Consider the following 22412-nt stretch of genomic DNA (forward strand, 5'->3'; position numbering starts at 1 on the left):
CATGCATGCTGCACTTTTCAGATTTCTATTGGTTGAAAAGTTGAAAACCATGTATCAATTTCCTTCCATATCACAGCTATGCACTACATTATGTTGGTCTATCAGATGAAATCCCAGTAAATGCATTGATGTCTGTGATGGCAATGTGAAAAAATGTTATGCACTGTATGTTACAATTTGGAAGAAGTGTTGCTTTTTCAACCATTCAATCAAAATAAATCAGCATTTGTGCATTTATAAGTCAGCTTCAGGAATAACCTGGCTAATGTGTGTAGTTTTACTAATGTCTGCACAGGTCCTGTAGTTGCTCATAGGTTTTCAGTCAATTTCTCTACTGCAGATCGACAATATTCATGGTTAGGCAATTAATGACTTAAACAGATCCAGATGTTTGTTGCCGTTTGCGTTTATTTTGTCAACAGTGGTATTTGACTTGGAAGGCTCCCATGGAAGCCATTTTGCTAGTCTCTCTTATTGTTGATGCATGAACTCTGACCTTAACTGAGACAAGGGAGGCCTCAAGTTATATTTGTCTGATATTGACATTTTTGTGATGATCTGAAACCTTTAAGTGCGGCAAAAAAAACAAAAACAGACGCCTGTGAAGTGACAGTATGTTGCTCACCAGATCAAGTCACTATAAGCTAACAGGCATCAGTCAACTGTCAAGTCAGCAGTCATCCCAATGGTTGTTTGGGTCATAACATAAAAGTTTTCATTGGTGTTTGTAATGTGTTTTGTTTTTTTTGTTTTTCTGAGGAAATTAATTTCTGATTTTTATCAGTTATCATCCATAATCATCTAAAGAAAATAAAAACAGTTGAAAGATATAACCCCGTAAAGAATATTTATGAGTTTTACGTTTTTCAAATGAATTATTAAAATGAATGTACCTTTTAAAAAATCTCGCAGAAAACGTCAAACCCTCGATTTGAGAAGCTGTGTTTGGATCTGTGATCCATGTTTCTCCTGTGTCGCGCCAATGCACCAGCAGGGGGTGGTAATGAGACAAACATACGTAAAACGCGTAGATGTGTGACGAAGAAGGAAGGAAGGACTTGTGATTTGTCTCGGTAAAAATGGCTCAAGGCTCGAAGAAATTTAAGGTTCAACGTCCAGGAGCGTCCAAGAAACCGCAACAAAACAAACAGAAAGGACCGAAGAAAGGAGGTAGGACTCTGAGGTTTTAATAGTTACAGTAGTTTAGGGGAAAAAGCAGGAGCTCAACTGAACATGTGACCAAACACGTTGTGTTTTAGACACATGTTTTAGGCGTAACACAGACTGAAATTATAATGTAGCTATGTTTCATCAGATGATGGTATGTATGTTTTAAATGCTTCCAATCATCACATTGCTCTTTATTGTCTTGTTGGTAAAGATGTGTAAGAAGCTGCTAATCTTGCAAGCAAACCCATGTTAAACTACAACCTTATACTTGTTCTTCTGAAGGGAGGATTATCGCGCCTAAAAAGGCTCAAGTGGTTCAGCAACAGAAGCTAAAGAAGGTGAGGAAAAGTTTAAAAAAAATTTTTTATTTTGATTTCACTGAAGTTTCTTGAACCTCTGCCGTTTTCTGAAGGGTCTTGAGGTCGCCATCAGGAACAAGATTGAGCAGGAGGTGACCCAGAAGGCCAGCTCCTCCCTCCACAAGCCCCTGGCTGTGGTTAAAGGTGCTGAGAGGAAAGGAAAGCAAGCAGCTGCCCGCCCTGGAAGCAGCAACAAATAGGACCGCTGCACACCTGGATCTCATCAGATTGTAGTTGTGGAATTCATTTGAACCTCTGTTGGAGTTTGCCAGACACAGTTTTAGTTATTTTAATTTCAGTGTGGTTCTATCCTCCAATCATTGTATTGTTTTTGTGCAGTGAAAAACATAAAGCAGAAATAGAATAGGATGCATCCTGCTTCTATCAGCCATCTGTTTTCTAAATGTCTTGTTTTCAGCCATGATGAGTGAAACCAACCTGCACAGAGGAGCCGGTTTGTGTACCTGAAAGTAATGACTGTTCAGGAAGATTTCCACTTGGATAGCAAGATCAAACCAATCAGATATCAGAATAGCGGGACGACCTCAGATGCCAAACCAGCGCATCTGCTATCAGGAATTTTGTATTTTTATGTCTTTATAATTAAAGCTTCATTTGAAAAGTTAGTTCATCGGTGTTGAATTAATCCAAGCACAGCTCATTCAGAGATTTATGTAATCAAAGCTTTATTTAAATCTTTGTCAATGTTAGTAGCTTATGCAGTTTAGAGATGAAGTATTTTTGCATCTACATTTAAGCATTATATTTATTATACTGCTGTGTTATATCACCATGTAATAAACACATGACTAAATTAGCTGCTAAAATAAATTAGAATTAATGAGTCGAGCAGACATTTGTTCCTTAAGCTGGTCTCTGGAGTAGGTTTAAGAAACATTGATGGCCTCCGCGCAGTGATGAGAGCGAAGAAACCGGGGGAAGGAATCCTTGGCCATCAGGCTGTAGATCCTCTGCTGCGCGTTGTTAAAGGTGTCAGCACACGGGATGTCCATCAAGCTCAGCAGAGACTCTCGGGTCTCAGCATCCAGGTTCACCTGTGATGGACAAAAACTGAAGGTCAAAATGGTGATTCATAAATATCCTTCAGGCTTAGTGCTGCGCTCCTCTGCACTGACCTCCAGTGGGGCGTCGGGGTTGATGAACTGGTTGTAGATGCTGCTTGCTTTGGTCTTATGCAAGTTGGAAGGGGAAACCCTGTATTCCTCACAAGCCAGCCAAAACTCCAGATTCTCCTCGCTGAACTCTGAACGCAGGAACCCTCGAAATGCCTGAAGACCAACTGAAAAGACAATGACAGAGTTATGTAGAGGAAACAGCAGCAAGAGCAGGGTAACCTGGAGGGAGAATTTCCACAGATTATTGTTCAAATGAGAGGTTTAGTAGATTTTAACATGAAAGGAGAGCACTGCCAGGTGAGATGCTGCAGGCCGGGATAGTAAAAGCCAGGGCCCGTATTCACAAAGATTCTCAGAGTCCTCTCAAAGAGCGTCTTAACAGCCTAAAGATTCCTGCCAAGGACTCCCAGCTTAAGACTGATTCACTTTGCTACTGAGAGCGACTCTGAGCAAGGAGACGACAGAACTTCCTATCTTAGTGAGGAGGCGTGGTCGACCCTGTTCCTAGGGGTGATACTGTCTTCTAAGAGCTGTGATTGGTTGAAAGAAACAATAAAAAAAAATGCACTTCTAGAAATCACTGGAAATTAATCAATTAAAGAATTTAGACTGGATTCAGAAGTGTGTAAATCATGAAGATGACTTAACAAGATTAAATTAATTGTCACACAGCATCAAAATGTTTATTACTATGTTTACTCACCATTCTGGTTGTTTTCATACTGCATCTGTTTCATATCAATTAATTAATATTAAATTCAGCATTTCACTGTGATTTCCTTGTACACTGAGGTTCAGTTTGGTGAAATGACCAAAAACAAAACGGGAAAAAAAAACTACAAAGTACAAATTGAAAGATGCTTCAGTTAATTTAGTTTTTATTAGAAATTGTTAGGGTCACTAATTGTGACTGGTAATTTCTGTTGTTAAACAGTCATTTCTTAATAATTTGGTATTTCTCAAATTAAAAGTTGGATCTTTCAAAAGTGCTCATTTTGAGGTAATGCCTCTCCAGTAAAATATGAAATTAGCTTTAGATTGGTAGACATTGGTAGACAGTTCAGTGTTCTGATGAGAATATAAAAATGTTATACAGACCTAAATGTATGCCTGTATAGATAAATGTAAAGACCTAAAATAGGAGTAAAAAGCTAAGAAACAACTAAATGCAACAGGCAACATTCATGCTCATATACATATTTTAAAAAGCTTTTAATGCACAATCTACTGTAGAGTATATGCAGCTAAATGGAAGCAGTAACACTGAAAAAATATCTATTTTTGAATCTAAATATAAAGAACTCTGTATAAATGCTGCAAGCTGTTTCCAGTTTCCTGAACATGCTGCTTAAATAATATCCAATCCAGTCCACCACCTCATACACTGAGGAGTTATCTCTGAAATTAGTACTTCATCTAAGATTAAGCATAATAACACAAATCACTTGCTTTAGTTATTTTAATTTCAATTTATAATGCGTTGTGTTAAATGAGCATAACTTGTTTGAAATCAACCTGCAGGAATGATAATTTACTGTACATTCGCAGAGTGTTAGCGTGCAAATGTACATTAACGCTCTGATTAAATGTTATTTTTACAGCACATTTCTATTTGCCTGCAAACCCTGTTGTTGTCTGAAAAGCTTATATTCTTCCAGGTATTTCTGCTATAATTGTTTTGCCATAATGTGCTGCGCTGTTAGATATGCATACGTAGAGTAAAACGTTTACTTACTGAAGTTATACTATTTTCTCAGTGAGTGTCATAGTCAAAAGTCACTTTTTATTAACAGAATTTCAAATTGAAATGAAATGTCTTACTTTTGCTGCTCAACAGAGTTTCCAGATCCTGCAGGATTTTTCCATCCTGGACCCTGGAAATTAGACAAAAATGATTAAAAATACAGCTTTATTACCACAGATTTAAATTAAAACAAGCATCTCTTGGTTACTTTTGCTTGTGGTGAATCTCAGCCAGGTGGCTCAGCTTTACTCGCATCCCTTTTGCCCTGAAACGCATGAAATTACATCTTAAACATTTCAGATGCAGCTACGTACTATCCTAGATATCCTAAGTAAATACTTACTTCTCCAAGCAGGAGGACGGCAGGTAGGAGAGTCCCTTACACATATTTAAAAATTCAGCTCTTAACAGATTATTATTACAGAAGGTGATTTGTGAGTCTGCCTTGTGCGCTTGAATGTGCCGCTTTTATATGCAGTAGTGAACATGTGGATTATCTCATCTGTCAATCTGCTGCACTCAGACCAGCAGGTGTGGAGCTGGGAGCTGTAGAGGGGTGAGATGGTGACCATGCTCACAGGTCAGGTAGACTTGTCAACAGGAGACACAAAGCAGGTCAGTGTATATGAAAGGAAAATCAAAGAAACATGGCAGTGTGTGTGCTTGGTCAGGGTACACTGGCAGCCTATTAAAGGTCTGGGTTGGTCCAAACATGGATCATCCTGTGGGGCTCTGCAAAAAGATAATGAAGTGATGATGGAGGAGCAGGTGGAGAGGCAGCCTCACTCGGTTGGAGTTTTATAACGGACAAGTTGTTTAGCTCTGTAGTATCAATTATGTCACTATTGTTCAGACAAATAACAGTTGGTACAGATGTGGTTTGGGTCTTGAAACCATAGGAAATGAAAGAAGAGATGCATATTGGGTAAAATTTTGTAGCACCTTATTTTCGGAGATTGCTTGATTTGCCATTACACAGCACCTCGCAAAAGTATGCACACCCCATAAACTTTTCCACATTTTCTCATGTTAGAACCAGAAACTTCAATGTGTTTTATTTGATAGACCAAAACAAAGTAATGCATTGTTTTGAAATGGAGGAAGAATAACACATAGGTTTACATTTTAATGAATAAAGATCTGAAAAGACGCTTGTAAATACATCCAGCCTCCTATTACTCTTTTACCTCTAAATAAAATCCAATGCAACCGCCTTCAGATGTCACCTAATTATTACATGAAGTACACCTGTGTGTTATTTAATCTCGGGATTAATGCAGCTCTTCTGTGAAGGCCTCAGAGGTTTGTTGGAGAAAATAAGTGAGCAAACAAGAGTATGAAGCAGCTGCTCAATAGCCAAGAGGCCCATGGTAATGTTTGAGGAGCTCCACAGCAAAGTTGTGGAAAAGGCTTAGATAAAAACCCAATTTTAGGATGAAATCTAACATTGCACATCGACTTGAACACACCACCTCCACAGTGAGACGTGGTGGCAGCATGATGCTGATGGGAGGTTTATCTTTAGCTTTTCCTTATTCGGCATGCATGTTCTGTTTTTTATTCAGTTTGGATTCATTAAATATCCATCTGAATGTTTTGATGACAGAAGATAATCGTATTTCTATTTAACTTTAAATCTATATCCATTTAAATACCCTTTCCTTCGTCGACCTTGCCTCCTGCAAAGCTTTGATTGGGCTTCTGCTCATTATTTGTTCTCTTAGTTTAATCTCTTTTAGTTGGTTTGCATTCATTTCTGATCATGCAAAAAGGTCTGAATTTATATAGCGATTTCTAGTCATACTGAACCCTCAAAGCGCTTTACACTGGAGCCACATTCATCCAATATCAGTCACAACATACACACATTCATACACCAATCAGTAAACAACTTGGGGTTAAGTGCCTTGCCCAGGGGCTCTTTTAAATGTGGGGAAACTGGAACCCACAACCTTCTGAATGAAAGACTACTCTGCCCACTGGACCACAGTCTTGTTAGGTTGTTATTTCTTCTTTGAATGTACTTTTTCTGTGAGTTTGGCTCTATTTGCATTATTTTTCATGTTGTATCTTTCTGTTTTTGTCTTGAATGACCATTTTTAATATATTCGCATCTGTTTTTGGCCTCAGGCTCTACAAGTTTATCACTTATTTGTTGTCTTTTCAGTATGCTGGTATCCCACAGGATGCTTTGCATCCATTAGAAGTCCATCCTAAGTGTACAAATCCCAATACTAAGTACCCCTTGCTCTCTTATTTGTGCCTTGAAGTCCCAGTTGGACACAGAGAAGCTGTTTCAACAGTCCTCTGCTGAGGAAAGGAATTGATGTCCTCACTGTTATGAGAAGTAGGCAACAGGAGAGAAATGCCAACCATCATGTGAGGAAACTTGAACCCTGCAGTGCAAATACACTGAAGACATGTTGTACGAACAGTTACAGCTTTGAAATATTATCAGTGCATGTTGTGTTCAGTTGATTCAGATAAAAGCCTAATAAAAAAGATTTTCCTTTATATTCGCATCTTTTTTAAGTTTAAATAGTTGTTGTAGGAACACAAATTAAAGGAAATGGCAAACTAAAAGTTTGCATGAAGAATAAAAAGGGGAACTGCTTCAGTGGTTAAGAAAAAGTACTATAAGCTATTTGAATGTGTCTTGTAAATAAATGCTTGGGGCAAATCAGCCGGCTCTCCATGTTAACCAGTAAAGAGCAGAACGTGGATCTGGTAGCTTTAAGCCAGGACTGCATCCTCCACATTTACTGATCCGACACTGTGGCCGACAGCGGGCTTCTTCTCTCGCTTCTTCCTGCTTCGTGAACGGGACTGGCTGAAGGAAATCCACCGACACGGATCGCGCAGCTGGGTTACACCCGGAACCTGAAGGATCCACTGGGAAGTAATTAGATCTGTGTCAACTGGATCCAGTAAACGGAGCTCCGGAGCTGCTGGTTGCTCCCCAGTCACGATCCTCCGGCTGTGGACGGCGGCGGCTCGGTTTGCAGATAAACAGGGAGTCAGCCTGAGAGAGAGAGGTCTGCTGGGTTTTATAATTAGACTCTAACAGCCTCCATATCTGCTTGAAGATGAGATTATAGGCGATTATAGTTGCAGCCATGCAGCAGAACGCGCAGCTGTGAACTGAAAATAAGCAGTTTAATTGCTAAAGTGACTGCATCTCATAATTTAACCAGCGATGAAACGCTCCACCAACCACTAACAGCATAATACCACCCAGCTGGCATTTTAACATTGAGTCACTGTTGAATCCACATCCGGTAGTTGAGTTGGATAACCGTTGAATTTTGTTTTGATTTTGCAAATCTAACCAACGTTGAAATAGCAACGTCATTTCTACATCGTGTATCATCATGTCTGGATGCTGGAACAATGTTATTTTTCAACTGACATATTTCAGCAACATTTTTAAAAGTCATGTTTGTAAAAGTAATGTTGATTAGACATACAGCTCAAAAACTGTTGATATTTCAATGCTGAATCCATGGTGAGTTAACAACACCAATTCAACTGTTTGGTGTTCAACATTGTTTTGTGATTGAATTAATGTTTTTTCTTAAACTAACATTATTTCAACAACATTTAAACGTTTAATGTCAGTCGAATGCTAGCTGGGCAAAAAATTATTAGTTTTTACCAAAATGAAGATTCATTTGTCAGCGCTTTTACTTCGTAATTTCAGAATAAGACACTATTTGTGATTTAGCCAGTTCTGGAACCCTACTCTTTTTTTCTTCAACATACAATAGATTTAAAGTTAGGTAAACATCACCTTCAAGATGCTTTTTTTTAGATTTTGTGGCATTTGTGAAGTTTATTGACAGTAATCAGACAAGAAATGGGCAGGGAGTGAAGGAACATTGTCACTTCAGAAAGGTTCCCAGGAAAAAAGACATAATGTCTATAAATGTTTACACCCATAAAAAGCAATTACCTACTCTCTTGTGTTTTCAAAGAAAGTACTCCTGGGCCAGGGACTCTGTGTTTCTCTACTGGTTAAAGCAATTGATGTGTTCTCTCATTGCTTTGTGATCGGAGCAGCTGTCTTGTAAAGTGCCTTTATTTTTATTTGATGCTTTATAAATACAATACCGCTGAAAAGTTTGGGGCCACCCAAAAAATTTAAACTTACATATTATTAATCAAAATGAATTGAAATAATAGTCAAACCATTGTTCAGGTCAGAAATAAAATTTTGCGCTTGAAATAATAATTTTGTCCTTAAAATTTTGCTTTTGTCAAAGAATCCTCCCTTTGCAGCAATTACAGCCTTACGGATCCCTGGCATTCTAGCTGTCTGTTTGTTCAGGTAATCTGGGGAAATTTCACTCCATGCTTCCCAAAGCACCTTCCACGAGTTGGATTGGCTTGATGGGCACTTATTTCGCACCATACGGTCAAACTGGTCCAAGAACAGCTCAATAGGGTTGAGATCTGGTGACTGTGCTGGGGCCACTCCATTAAAGACAGAATACCAGCTGACTGCTTCTTCCAAAAACAGTTCTTGCATAGTTTAGAACTATGCTTTGGGTCACTGTCTTGTAGAACAAAATTGGCTCCAATCAAACGCTGTCCACAGCACCAACGCATCCCCAGACCATCACGTTTTCTCCACTGTGCTTGACAGACAGCGTCAGGCACTCCTCCAGCATCTTCTCATTTTTTCTGCGTCTCACAAACGTTCCTCTTTGTGATCCCAACATCTCACACTTAGATTAATTTGTCCATAACATCCTTTCCCAATCTTCCTCTGTCCAGTGTTAATGTTCCTTTGCCCATCTTAACCTTTTACTTTTGTTGGCTAGTCTCAGATATGGCTTTTTCTTTACTACTCTACCAAGAATGCCAGCATCCTGAAGTCGCCTCTTCACTGTTGACGTTGAAACTGGTGTTTGGGTATCATTTAATGAAACTGCTAATTGAACACCTGTGATCCGTCGGATTCTCAAACTAGAAACTAATGTGCCTATCCTCTTGCTCAGTTGTGCACCGTAGCCTCCCACGTCTCCCACTATTCTGGTTAGACCCAGTTTGCGCTCTTCTATGTAAGGAGTAGATCACACCATTGTATGAGATCTTCAGTATCTTGGCAATGTCTCTCCTGGAATAGCCCTCATTTCTCCGAACAAGAACAGACTGATAAGTTTCAGCTGAAAGTTCTTTTTTTCTGGCTATAGACTATAGTCGAATGCACAAACGCTGATGGTCCAGATACTCAACTAGCCAAATGAAGACCAATTTTATGGCTTCTATAATCAGTAGAACAGTTTTCAGCTGTGCTAACATGATTGCACAAGACTTTTTAAATGATCAATTAGCCTTTTAACATCATACCCCTGGATTTGCTAACAGATTGTTCCACTGGAACACGGAAGTGATTGTTGCTGAAAAAGGGGACACTGTACACTTATGTAAATATTACAACAAAAAACAGCTGTATCCAGCTATATGGGTCATTTACCACATTAATATTTTCCAGACTGTTTTTCTAAATAATTCAATTTTATTTCAATTAAAGAAAGTTGTGCTTTTTATTGTAAAATAAGGACATTTCTAGGTGACCCCAAACGTTTGAGCGGTAGCATAAATAAAATGGACTGAAATCAACTGAAAGTTGAATACAGCTTTTTAAAAACAGTTGTTACATCAGTTTATACTATAATGTTGTCTGCTTGTGAATTCTTCTGACAAGTTAAACAATCTACAATGCCTGTGTTACGTTCAGGTGTACAGGAACACAACGAAGAATGAAGAATGTTGTATGTTCAGTGTAAAGGTTAATGAACTGATGCTCTTGTATTTCAGCTGACTCTGACTGACAACCGGTCATGGGACCCAAGCGGTCGACTTGGATCCTACGGGTACAGTGTCAGGAAAGTGAACCTTCTCTCCCTGACCAGGAGAGAAGGAAGCGCTGGGCTGAGCTGTTCGACCAGCTGGACCTCAACAAAGATGGACGTATTGACATCTTGGAGCTGCGGGCAGGGCTGGCAGGCCGAGGGCTCTCTAAAGGCTCCCTGGAGAGGGTGAGAAAGAATTAAGCCTAAATTGTTCCCTGTTCAGGCTGATGGGAACAGCAGATTTTTATTTTAACACAGGCTAAAACAAACGGATGGTAAAACATTTTGGTGTCTGATTAAATAGCCTCAAAGAAAAAAAAACATCTGAATATCTTCTCAACAGCTCCTTTCCTGTATGTTGTCATGAAGTTGCAAAATGGAGGTAGAAAATCAAGAAAAAGAGTAATGAAAAAACCAATATGCTAAACAAAGAAAACAAAATTAAACATATAACTTTATTTAAAGTAAAAAATTATGAAAAAGCTGCAAAACTTAAACATTTCTTCAAAGGTTTCTCACCTATAAATCACAGTCATAATCCTGAATCTTAATTTGTTCTTAATAAATTCTGACAGGATAGTTAATTAGGATTAATAAGGAACATACAGTGGCAAACAATTATGAGAGGAAATTATCACTTTTTTGTAATAACGAATGCCTGAATTTTATTCTTTTATGATAAAACATGGAAGATCTTCTCTTGAACACACTGGGAAGTTTAAACAGCTCTAATCATGACTGCATCTTAGATACTAATCGTTTATTTCGCTCAATTAAGAGTCTTCCTCAGCAAACAACTGACTGGTGCACCTTTAGAGTCAGCTATCTGACGAGTACAGATTGTAAAGTATTATTTTCAAACCCAGACTCTAATATTAATAAAAACACGTCAAAGCAGCAGATTATAGCGATTATTTGCTCTGTAATCTGTTGCTACATTGCGCTTGTCAGTTATTGTCCATCTACATTCAAAGTGGGCCACATTAATTAACTCGAGCTGATCTTTGTCATCGGAGCATAATAATGATTGGATGAATTAGAGTTGAGAAGGTTCTGGTGCGTTGGTCCTCAGCTGCTGTCAGCGGACTGACAGAGCAATCTCGGTTCTACAGTGAGGCCCGTTTTAGACATCAGGCTGTGTGCAGCACAGGTTTATGTCAGTGTTCATAAATCAGAGCACTCAATGAGGTCTCGTTCAAGCGTGTGTTTAGTTCCACTCTTTTCATCCTGTAACCCCCCTTGAACCGCATTTGTTTGTGTATAGTTTGTACAGGAACATCAGCAGCAAGACTGTTTGGTGAACACAGACTGTTTAGCTCCTCTCTGTGGCTCTTTGTTTTTCTCTGGGTCACTGTTTGTCCTTATCGCTGCTTCTTTTCCTTCGTCTGTGTTAATATTAGTGAAAACATGAAATTGTGTTAATCATGTCAGGAGAAGACTTGTGTGCATGTTGCTGTGAGGCTGTGAATATTTGTGCTTGTGGGCACGTGAAGGGCAGCGTGTTGGTTATTTCTGTCTAAGGAGGCTGTTCTTGTAAGCTGAGAATGGTAACCTTTATCTCTGTCGTACTCCTTGTATCTTTGATTTATGGTTAATTATCAGGTTTTCTTGGCTACATTTTTGGGAGGTTTTATTCTGTTCTTACCGGCATAGTGAATATGTTTACCGTCCAATGACTGGTTATGGTTTCGTTTTTTAGGTTCATTTGTTTTTTGGTTCAAACGTGCAACCTTGGGGCCATTCATGGCCCATTGACACTTGGCCAAATACAGCAAGCATTTTTGAAGAAAGAGTGACCAGATTGTAGGGTTGATTACAGGTTATTTTAGATGGCTTTACAAATTACACAACTATGTTATAAACATTTCTCCATTTTAAAATTGTAGAATATGCAATGCAAAGACCAGAATAAGATTTTAATCAATATTAACCCTCGTCACCACAATATATCACAAATGGTAAAGATCTTATTTTTAGGATGCAAAGGCTCAGTGGTTCAATAATAACCTGTATAATAAGCTAACCACATACTGTGTTGCAATGTCTCTGTTTTAGATGCTTGTTTTGCAGACACGGGGTCTTGCAAAAGTATTCACACCCCCTTATACTTATTTGCATTTTCTTCTTTTATAACCGAAAACATCTGTGTATTTTTGTGGGATTTTATGTGATGGACCAACGCAGACATGGTGCATAATCGTGGAGCGGCAGAAAAAGAAACACGGTTTCTGAAGATCTGATCTTCAGCTTAGCTCAAACTCAGTCAGATTTGATGGAGGGCATCTGTAAACATACATTTTCAAGTCTTGCAATAGACTCAATTAAACTTAGGTCTAAACTTTGACTGGACCATACCATTACATAAACATCCTTTGATCTAAACCATTACATTATAGCTCTGGCTGTAAATTCAGGGTCTTTGTCCTACTGGAGGCAGAACATTCACCCTTATCTCAAGTCTCTTAAAGCCTCTAACAGGTTTTCTTCCAGGACTCCCCTGTGTTTAGCTTCATACATCCATGTTCTCAACCTCTCTGACCAGCTTCCTTGTGCATTCTCACAGCATGATGCTGCCACGGCCATAATTCACCATAGGGAAGTTCCACTCGCCTTCTTCCACACGTTTAATGTGTCCCTTACATGACCTGTCGCAAACTACACAGACTTCTTATGGCTTTAGGTCAACGATGTTTAAATTCTTGCCACTCTACCGTAAACTTCAGATCTGCAGAGAGCATTGCTTATAGTTGTCCTGCCAACAGATCCACCTATCTGAACTGTGGATCTCTGCAGCTCCTCCAGTGTTACCATGGGCTTCTTAGATGCTTCTTGCTCAGCCTGTCAGTTTAGGTGGTTGATAATGTCTCGTTAGGTTTGCAGTTGTGTCACACCCTTCATTTTCAGATGACAGATAGAGCAGAACTCTGTGAGATGTCCAAAGCTTAGGATATTGTTTAAAAACCTAACCCTACTTTAAATGCACAGTAGATTTTTGATAATCAGTGTTTATAATATGCCCTCTGACTGTATGTAATGTTTCTGCTAAACGTCTGGCCTCCATCATTTACTGCCTTCCCTTTGTTACCGCTCGCAGCTTGTGAAGGCCGGGGACATCAACCAGGACGGAGTCCTTGACTTCGAGGAGTTTATCCAGTATCTTCGCAACCACGAGAAACAGCTTAAAGTCATATTTCGTCATGTGGACAAAAACAATGATGGTCTGTGGCTGAAAGAATAATGAACCACAATGTTATTTTGAAATGACTCAAACCTTCTAACTTGTTTCTTGTGTTGCTGTTGCGTATCTGCAGGTCAGATTGATGCCGCAGAGATTCGGGACTGTCTGCACACCATTGGTGTGAACATTAGCTTTGAAGATGCCACCAGGATTCTGCTAAGGTCTGTTATCCATGCTGTTCATCTGAAACCTTAGTGGTGTGTAATCGTAGCCAAAAGTCTTAAGAAAACACAGCAATGGATTTTAAAAACTTTTTATCACAATTTTTATCATTATTGCAAAAAACCTACAAAAGATTGAGATAAATCTTTAAGTCTGTATCGCCCATCCCTCTTTCATGCTGACAAATTGATTAAGCAGCTGCACCAGATGTAGTAAACATTTGACTGTTGTTTTACTTAGAATCAATGTTTTTCTACCTCATGGTTTATTTTCTGTGGTTGTTGGATTTTATCCCTACATGCAAATGAAAAACTGTTTTGTAAGTTAAGCTGACTGCTGGTTTCTAGGGCTGCACAATATATAGCAGATGTGTCACAACTTCACTGTAAACAATATGCATATCCCAAGGACTACCTGGACTGCAATAAGTGTTAGCTAATCATACAAGTACCATGCATTTAGGCTCTCCCTGTCTTGCAGTGTAAGAAGAATTAGATGGTAAAGAGTTGATAAAGTCATTAAAAAAAACAAAGAAAGTTGCTTCATTGCCAAAACACCAAATGTCGGTCAGAAGCGGCTTTTTCAATAAAACCTAATTTAGATGGAAATCATTTAATTTTGTTTTTCTAGTAGCTGGATAAGCTCTTCATCTTCGGTCTGTGCTTGCTGTGAAACCAAAGCAGATAGATAGCATCACTTTTTATTTATTTCTTTTTTATTATCTCTAGACATTCACCAGTATGATCGCATGTTTCTCTAAATTTGTACAGCCCTTCTGGCTTTCCTATTGCTCTAGTATGAGAAATTAGCTTTGCTTTAATGAACTTAATGAACTTTGAATTATGGTTGCAGCCTCTACTTTACTGTGTCTGTTAATGTTATTTTGCTTCAGTATGGACAGGGATGGCACTATGACGATTGACTGGACTGAATGGCGTGACCACTTCCTGTTCAACCCCCTGGATAACATGGAGGACGTGGCTCGGTTCTGGAAGCGTTCAATGGTAAACGAGCATGCAGAACTTGAAGAAGAATATCCCTAAATAACAGGGATGGTGTAGTTAGTTGGAACATCACAAAAGCACTTCTTATTGTTGGTCTGCACGACAAAAAAACGATGTTTAAAATGTATTCTAACTTCCAATTTTAAAATTTGCAGTTTGTCCTGTGCTTCTGCTTTATGGTCTCAGTAGATATTGGACACAGGTGAGCAGCTGACAGTCCCAGAGGAGTTTTCAGAAGAAGAGAAGAAGTCTGGCTATGTGTGGCGGCAGCTGATGGCTGGGGTCGTGGCTGGGTCTGTATCTCGAACTGGAACCGCTCCATTGGACCGCCTGAAAGTCTTCAGACAGGTCAGTCCAATCCAGCTACAATTCTCCCGGCAGTAAAAATGCTTCATCTTGGGCTGTGGTGTGAGGAGTTTCAGCTAACTTTCCCTGCTCTGCTCTGCCAGGTGCACGGCTCCTCTGACTTTAAAGGGAATGCTCTGAGCGGCTTCCAGTACATGCTGAAAGAGGGAGGACCTTGGTCTCTGTGGAGAGGCAACGGAGTCAATGTCCTGAAAATCGCTCCTGAGACTGCCATCAAATTCACCGCTTATGAACAGGTGAACACTGCGAGACACCTGTTGGATTTAAGGTTTTTTATTTCAATGTGTATCTATGATCTTTTGGGCTTATATATCAAATTATCATAAAACGTTATTGGTTTTTTTAACAGGGCAACACTTAAATTATAAGTCAAAATATTTTCATCTTTAGAAGTGATAAAAGGTTTTTTATAGCACATAGTATATAATCTATTTATCTGCTGGATACAGCAGCAGAATATGTATTTATTCTGATACTTGCTTTTCTGAACATGTTGAGTGATTGACAAAAAGCAACAAACAACGTGAAATCATATAAAGCAAGCCAAAGCCACAATTGAAAAACAAATTAAATGTAATAATAGCGATAAGCTGTAAAAATACCATAAAAAGTCTAATAACTTTTCAATAAAAGATACCTTAAAACTCATCCGGTGGAAGCAGTTAAATCATTCAAAGACTCTCAATAAAACTATATTTTTAGAGGAGACCTGTTCTATTTATCTCCATTTTTCTCTTTAAATGTACTCTTTAAAGCCCAATATCTGTTTCACTTGATTACGTTCAATATAATATACCTCTAATTCTCTCTCATGGACTGGCGGGCTGGGGCCGGCATTGGCCGGTTGGTTGGGCAGGCTTGGCGGTATGTTGCTCCGCTGGGCGGTGGCGTGAAGGGGTTGCAACCTTGTTGCAAATGATCTCTGTTTGTTTCATATAATTCTGCATAGATCAAGAGTATAATGCGTGGCCGTGATGAAGCCAGAACTTTGAGGGTTCATGAGAGGTTTGTTGCCGGCTCTTTGGCTGGAGCAACAGCTCAGACAGCCATTTACCCGATGGAGGTAAAGGGTTAAACATGTACAAATCATTAAATGGCATAAGGTTGCTTATAAATGAGTGATCTCATTCCTCTGTCTGTCAGGTGTTGAAGACCCGTCTCAATCTAAGAAAAACGGGTCAGTACTCAGGGATAACAGATTGTGCTAAACAGATCCTGCAGCGGGAAGGTGCTGCGGCCTTCTACAAGGGTTATGTTCCCAACATGTTGAGCATCGTCCCTTATGCTGGTATTGACCTGGCGGTGTACGAGGTCAGAGAGACACACAGCTCTCACTGTGGTGCATTTCCCCTCACTGTTGACATCCCACTCACCCTTCTTTTTCACAGACACTAAAGCTCGCGTGGCTGAAAAGGAACAGAGGCTTGCCCGACCCAGGGGTTATGGTGTTGGTGGGATGCGGTGCAGTCTCCAGCACATGTGGGATGCTTGCGAGTTACCCGTTGGCCCTGATCCGCACACGTATGCAAGCACAAGGTTGGGACAGTTCCTGGCATATGGATTTCACCACACACATTTAAATGTTTCATCAAACATACCTGTATATCAGGCGAAGAGTTTTCAAATGATAATTTAATTTATTAGTCGATGAAACCTAACCTTATGTGAAGAAATTGTTGCTTCTCTTCTTAAATCAATAATAGTGATTAACTTCACTAGCCACATCCAGGCTTAATAACTTCCTGACCTATAGAAGCCAGAAATCACTTAAACAGAATCTGTCTGAGAACAGGAAGTAGCCTAAAACCTCTCCAAAAACAACACGGCATTACCCAAAAAAACAAAATTAAAGAAATTCATGAAGGTATTAAAAAAAAAACTAAATTATTCACATCAGTTTGGAAAAGGTTACAAAGCCATTTCTAAAACTTTGGGACTCCAGCAAACCAGAGTGAGAGGATTTATCTACAGACAGAGAAAACCTGGAACAGTGGGGAACCTTTCCCAGGAGTGGCCCACCAACCAAGAGTACTCTCAGAGGGTGTCAGTAACTCATCCAGAAGGTCACAAAAGAGCCCAGGACAACATCTAAAGCACCATAGCTCAGGTCAGTGGTCGCAACTCAATAATAGGCAAAAATGGCCTCCATGGGAAAATCACTGCTGACCAAAATGATCACAAAGGCCAGTCTAACATTTACCAAAAACTATCCTGATGATTCGAGACTTTTCAGAAAATATTCTCTGATCTGAGGAAACAAATGCAGAACTTTTGGGAGGGTGTGTGTACCATCACACCTACGGTAAAATTAACACGCCAATTCATAAAAAGAGCTGACAGTCAAACATGGTGGTGGTAGTGTGATGATCTGGGGCTGCTTTGCTGCTTGAGAACCTGGACGACTTCCTGTTATTGATGAAGCCATAAATTCTGCTCTCTGGCAGAAAGCCTTGAATGAGAATGTCCCGCCATAAGTTTGTTCACTTAAACTCAAATGTACTTGTGTTCTGCAGCAGGACAATGATCCAAAGCACACCAGTAAGTCCACCTCTGAATGGCTCTTTCCACCAAGCGTGGCACAACCTGTTTTTAGGTTTAGGGGCCAATTACTTTTTCCACATAAAGCCATCCTTGTCTAGATAGCTTTTGCCTCCTAATAAATTGAACTGTCAACTGAAAACAGCTGCTTGTATTTATTCAGGTTGTATTTGTCAGATGTTAAAATTAGTTTGATCTTGTGATCAAATGCTAAAAAAAAAAAAACCCTTTAAGGCACTTTCTTTATGAAATATTAGAAACTATTTTGATGGTACAGGTCTGATTTATGAATGTTTAACAGATCCTTTAGACGTTTGCAGTCAATACTGGTAAAACCACATAATCGTGTCATATAATGCTGTGTATTTGTCTGACCAACGTGCAGATTAACGATAGGAAGCAGTATGGTGAGTTGAAGAGGTTTTCTTTTAATAATAATAAAAAGAAGAAACAGGTACAACTTACATGGGTAATGTGCCATGGACATGGAGCCAGGAAACAAACAGGGTAGTATACAGGAGGACAAACAATGAAAACCAGAGAGGTAAAATACTGAGGGAAGTGGAGTATGGACCAATCAACAGAGGAGGCTAATTCTGAGGAGAGAACCAGGAGCAGCTGGTGGAAGGGAGACTAAAGAATACTGAGGGAGAATGACTAATTAACACAAACGAGCAGGAGTCCAAGGGAATAACAAAATGTAAAAGAGAACATAAATGAAACTAACTAAAAATAAACTGGGAGGAACCCAATCTACACGGAAATATAAACTGACACATTTCACACAGGAATCCAGGAAAGTAACAAAAACTACACAACAGAATGAATCAAATAAGCCTGAATTAACTGAAATAAAGCAAGTGAATAACATGGCAGTGCAAAGAAGTAAAAAAAAACTCAAACCCAAAACCTAACACAGGCAGATTCTGACATTCAGTTTGCCAACTTGCAATTAAAATCCTAAAAGACTTGTCAACACTGTAAACAACTGTTATTCCTGAACTTTTTTTTTTTCTAAAGATGACCCAAATCTCCCATTAGATTACATCAAATATTCTATTACAATTTTACAAAGCAATTAAAAACACAAAAATCTGTCCTTATCCAGATGCTGTAATTCTATATTCAAAACATTTTTTTCTTCTTTTTTTTTTACCCTAACTTGATCTTTCCTGTTTTTTTTTCGATCAGCTTCACTGAAAGGAGCCCCTAAACTGTCAATGCTGTCCTTGCTCCACAACATCGTCACGCAGGAGGGCCTTGCCGGGCTTTACCGAGGAATCTCCCCCAACCTGCTGAAAATCATCCCAGCCGTGAGCGTGTCCTATGTTGTCTACGAGTACATGAGGATGATGCTGGGAGTGGACATCGAGGGTAGGGGAGGAGGGAAGGGGAAATGGTAGATAAAGGAGATGTGGTGTGTGGTGAGTTCATAACCTGCAAGCACGTGCAGATGCGTTGTCGGCGCATGAAAAAAAGGGCTTTATTTGTGAATAATTTTGAGCGCGTCTTGCTTTCATGTCCACCAGCTGGTCCTGAAAAAGAAATAAGGCATTCCAAGCAAAAAAAAAGCAGGCAGCTTGACATTGTTTTGTTTTTTTTCCATTTTATTTAGTTCTGAAAGAAAACAGAAGTATTTTAGGTTAAGGCAGAGTCCACTTAAACATTAAAAAGAGAGACTGATCTAACCCAACTGCAAGAAAGAAAAACACATCCAACTGATCTCCCTGAGCAAACGCGTCGACTGGAGAAAACAGGTAAAAACCTCATTAAAGTTTTTATAGTTTTAAACAAGGTGTCACCAAAGACGGCATAAAAGTACGGTGCCTTGCAAAAGTATTCACACTCCTTAAAATTTTTCAAATTTGTTCATGTTATAAATAAAACAATTTTATAATTTACTGTGGTTTAATGTGATAGACCAACACAAAGGCTGCATGATTGTGAAGTGGATGTAAAATGATGCATGGTTTAACATTTTATGGAGTGGAAGCACATTTGTAATCAGTCTCCTTTCCTCTGATACCCTTAAATATGCAGTGCAACCAAATGCCTTAAGAAGGAACTTAGTTGGTAAACAGAGCCCACTTGCATGTAATTTAATCTCATTATAAATGGAGCTGATCTGTGAAGGCCTCAGAGGTTAGAGAACATTGGTGGAAAGAAATGATACCATGAAGAACAAGGAACACAGCAGACAGGTCTGTGGTAAATTTGTGGCAATTTAAATTAATTGTTGACAGAATGCTGTAAGAAGTCTGCTTAAAGTCAAGGCAATCTGACTGAGGTTCAGCAAATTTGCAAAGTTCGTTCTGCAAAGTATTGGCTGAGTGGCACTGTACAGAAATCTATACTCAGTGGGGTTTGTGCTTGTAACAAAGATTAAAAACATTGTATCATTTCCTTCTACTTTATAATTCATTCTACTTTGTGTTACTCTGTGCCATGAAGTCCCCAGAAAATACAATAAGGTTTGTAGTTGTAATGTGACAAATGTGAAAAGGTTTGAGGGGTAAGAACACCTCTGTAAGACACAGCAGATGGACATTATAAGACCATGACCTTTGCAGAATTATGGTTTCAGGATGGTCAAATAGCCAAAAGCTCCAGACCTGAAACTCACTGCAGGGTTTATAAACCACGGCTGGATGCTGATTGGCTTGAACCCTTGGAGACATTAACCAAAAATGCATTCGTACAGGAAATGTAACGTCTATGTTTTCAACATAAGAATGAGAAAATGGGAAATATACAAAAATTAATGATGTATAATGTAATGAATCATCAGCCTCCATCTGCAAAGGCTGCTGTTATTTTCTGGAGTGATGCATTGCTTCTGAAAGCTAACAGCTGTGTGGAAGCTAACCTGCAACCATCTCGCTGCTGCTGCTGCTGCTGCTGCAGTAGCGATCTGCATGGATAGTCTTGCATGAACTTGCCAGATACAAAATCATCTCTGGAAGCCAAGTCACTGTGCATTCCTTTAGCATTGTTTTCTCTACCAGGTGGGATATAGAGAAGACGGCTGTGGGAGGAACCTGAAGGTGGGGAAATCAGACTCAGGACAGTTGCTGATGAGTCTTAAACAAATATTACCAATACCAAAGCACAATGATAGCCTAACAGAAGGAGGCAGTCTGTATCATTATCACCTCTTTAAGTGAAAGGACGATGGTGAAACAGGAGGAGCGGCACACAGAGCTGCCTTTATGGACTGGAACCTGACAATGGATTAAGAGGATCTGCTATAAGATAACTGTCTATGCAGAAAAACATGTATCATGGAGTAATACCCTTTAAAGACTTGACATGGTTCACTGCCACATAATGTTTTCTAATCCTTGCTGTAAAAGGTTAAACTTATCTGTTTATTAAACAAGAAAATATATTTAATGCCATCAAAACAACTTATGTGCAACAAATGCATCCACTGTGATGCTTTTTTAGACAGTTTCCATTTATGGTTTTAATTTTAAATTAAAAGAATGATAAACCATTTTATTTTTCTGACAAAATGTCACCTGAATAAAACACTTAGAAATTCCTCTTGGTTCTGTTCATATAGATTTTCTCTAGGCTCAGGGCAGTTGAATTATTGCTGTGTGCAGAACCTTAAGTTACTTATATTTGTTTTAGAAATAAACTTGCCTGGATGTAATGGTTGTATTGAGTTTATTTATTGAGTACCTTTGCCTCTGCACACAAAATTAAAGCAAAGGAAATGTCCCGAATACGATTGTCATGGCCAAAGGTTTCAGATGACACAAATGTTGTTTGGTGGCAAACGTAAATTTGAGATTTGTTCTTTGTTGTTTTTTTTTTTTTTTTACAAGTCTCTCTGATACTGAACAACAAGTAAAACATGTCAGTTGCAAAGTCTTTATTTGTATACCTCTAACAGCTGTGATGACAGTGTTGCAAACCTACTATGAATACTGTGTCTTTTGGGTACTGTCTTTGATATTCATTCATTATCAAAAGATTGGAACATTGTGGTCATAAAGGGCAGCAACAACACTCAGGTTGGTTCTGTGGTGTTTAGCAACGATCAGTTGGTACTAAGGGGCTAAAAGTGTGCTGTCCCCTCACCATTATAACACATGACTTTTATTTTTGTTTTGTACTATTAATAAAAACTAAAAATAATAAAATATTTATTCATACCTGTAATGTAACAGAGGGAAATTATGTATTTTTATTAACAGTTTACAAGGCAACATGTTTCCAAAACATCTTACTGTTCTTAGTGATTTTATTGTCTGCTGGCAGAAATGTGCATCCACTGGTTCCCACTCATTCTTCGAATCACATGTGGTCATCATTTTTGAATAAAATTTTAAAACCCATAATTATATTAAAAAAATGTATAATGTAACGTAGTGCATTTTTCAGCCACAAGTTTTTTTTTTATTGAAAAAATCTTTGCTCACAAATACAAAGAAATAAAGAACGGAACATAAAATGTGTAACAATGTATGCCAGAGGATTAGGCTTCTACAAGAAATACATGTAGTACAAGAAAAAACAACCATGGATAAATTAAGTATATTCAATGATATACAGTGTACATTTTTGATTGTACTTTTATAAATTGTGGATAAATATACTGTAGTTCGATTTCTTTAACCAAAACTGGAAAACAAGGTGGACGTGGGGAAAATTTTCCAAATATTATAATTATTAAATTATTATTAATTGCCAGCTTCTGTTTATGTTAGTATTCTTTCCATGAAAACCAAAAATAAAATTTGGTGTCAATATTAGATTTCTTCCAAATTTCTTTGTGATATGACAATTGCAAAATGATGGTTTCTGGATGCTCGTTGCTAAATTTACA

The 22412-nt window shown here is 38.7% G+C and overlaps 3 protein-coding genes across 9 annotated transcripts; 2 read left to right on the forward strand and 1 right to left on the reverse strand.

Annotated features, from left to right (window-relative positions):
- The first annotated feature begins 1013 nt into the window (after positions 1 to 1013).
- Positions 1014 to 2155, forward strand: c5h19orf53 (chromosome 5 C19orf53 homolog). Its single transcript, XM_047365080.1, has 3 exons — positions 1014 to 1170; positions 1453 to 1508; positions 1583 to 2155. The coding sequence occupies exons 1-3, from the start codon at positions 1080 to 1082 to the stop codon at positions 1727 to 1729; spliced, it is 294 nt and encodes a 97-aa protein (XP_047221036.1). The 5' UTR covers positions 1014 to 1079; the 3' UTR covers positions 1730 to 2155.
- A 35-nt stretch (positions 2156 to 2190) lies between these two features.
- si:ch211-196h16.12 (regulator of G-protein signaling 5) lies at positions 2191 to 6668 on the reverse strand. The gene is made up of 5 exons (XM_047365078.1): positions 4753 to 6668; positions 4618 to 4674; positions 4487 to 4539; positions 2666 to 2829; positions 2191 to 2584 (listed from the first exon to the last, which is right to left on the reverse strand). The coding sequence occupies exons 1-5, from the start codon at positions 4794 to 4796 to the stop codon at positions 2417 to 2419; spliced, it is 486 nt and encodes a 161-aa protein (XP_047221034.1). The 5' UTR covers positions 4797 to 6668; the 3' UTR covers positions 2191 to 2416.
- Positions 6669 to 7217: 549 nt separating this feature from the next.
- On the forward strand, positions 7218 to 22340 carry slc25a23a (solute carrier family 25 member 23a). 7 transcript variants are annotated; one of them, XR_007038269.1, is made up of 12 exons: positions 7752 to 7914; positions 10233 to 10453; positions 13362 to 13485; positions 13579 to 13666; positions 14560 to 14671; positions 14861 to 15019; positions 15121 to 15273; positions 15987 to 16100; positions 16181 to 16348; positions 16426 to 16573; positions 18767 to 19332; positions 20581 to 22340. XR_007038269.1 is itself a non-coding variant. In XM_047365074.1 (12 exons), the coding sequence occupies exons 2-12, from the start codon at positions 10256 to 10258 to the stop codon at positions 20589 to 20591; spliced, it is 1458 nt and encodes a 485-aa protein (XP_047221030.1). In that variant the 5' UTR covers positions 7752 to 7914; positions 10233 to 10255; the 3' UTR covers positions 20592 to 22340. The 7 variants fall into 7 exon arrangements, 6 of the variants coding, with proteins under 6 accessions (XP_047221029.1, XP_047221031.1, XP_047221032.1 ...); XM_047365074.1 differs by having other exon boundaries at positions 18767 to 18949; XM_047365073.1 differs by lacking the exon at positions 7752 to 7914 and adding an exon at positions 7218 to 7444 and having other exon boundaries at positions 18767 to 22340.
- Positions 22341 to 22412: the final 72 nt, after the last annotated feature.

This window comes from Girardinichthys multiradiatus, chromosome 5 (assembly GCF_021462225.1).
Source record: "Girardinichthys multiradiatus isolate DD_20200921_A chromosome 5, DD_fGirMul_XY1, whole genome shotgun sequence".
NCBI classification, from domain to species: Eukaryota; Metazoa; Chordata; class Actinopteri; order Cyprinodontiformes; family Goodeidae; genus Girardinichthys; species Girardinichthys multiradiatus.